General features: G+C 76.2%; 1 protein-coding gene across 1 annotated transcript in view; it reads left to right on the forward strand.

Annotated features, from left to right (window-relative positions):
* PGR (progesterone receptor) overlaps positions 1 to 206 on the forward strand; it is an 84,511-nt gene that overhangs the window by 2,128 nt on the left and 82,177 nt on the right. The window contains exon 2 of the mRNA XM_014588422.1: positions 11 to 205. Coding sequence (XP_014443908.1) covers positions 11 to 205 — 195 coding nt within the window. The remainder of the gene's footprint in view (positions 1 to 10; position 206) is intronic.

The raw sequence follows: 206 nt of genomic DNA on the forward strand, positions 1-206 counted from the left end.
GCTGCGGGAGGGGGGGAGCTACGACGGCGTGGCCGCGGCCGCAGGAGCCCTCGCCCCGCCGCGGGGCTCGCCCTCCGCCTCCTCCGCGCCGGCGTCCAGCGGCGACTTCCCCGACTGCGCGTACCCGCCCGACGCCGAGCCCAAGGACGACGCGTTTCCCCTCTTCAGCGACTTCCAGCCGCCCGCCCTGAAGATCAAGGAGGAGG

Source organism: Tupaia chinensis, unplaced genomic scaffold, assembly GCF_000334495.1.
Source record: "Tupaia chinensis unplaced genomic scaffold, TupChi_1.0 Scaffold000276_2, whole genome shotgun sequence".
Taxonomy (NCBI): domain Eukaryota; kingdom Metazoa; phylum Chordata; class Mammalia; order Scandentia; family Tupaiidae; genus Tupaia; species Tupaia belangeri.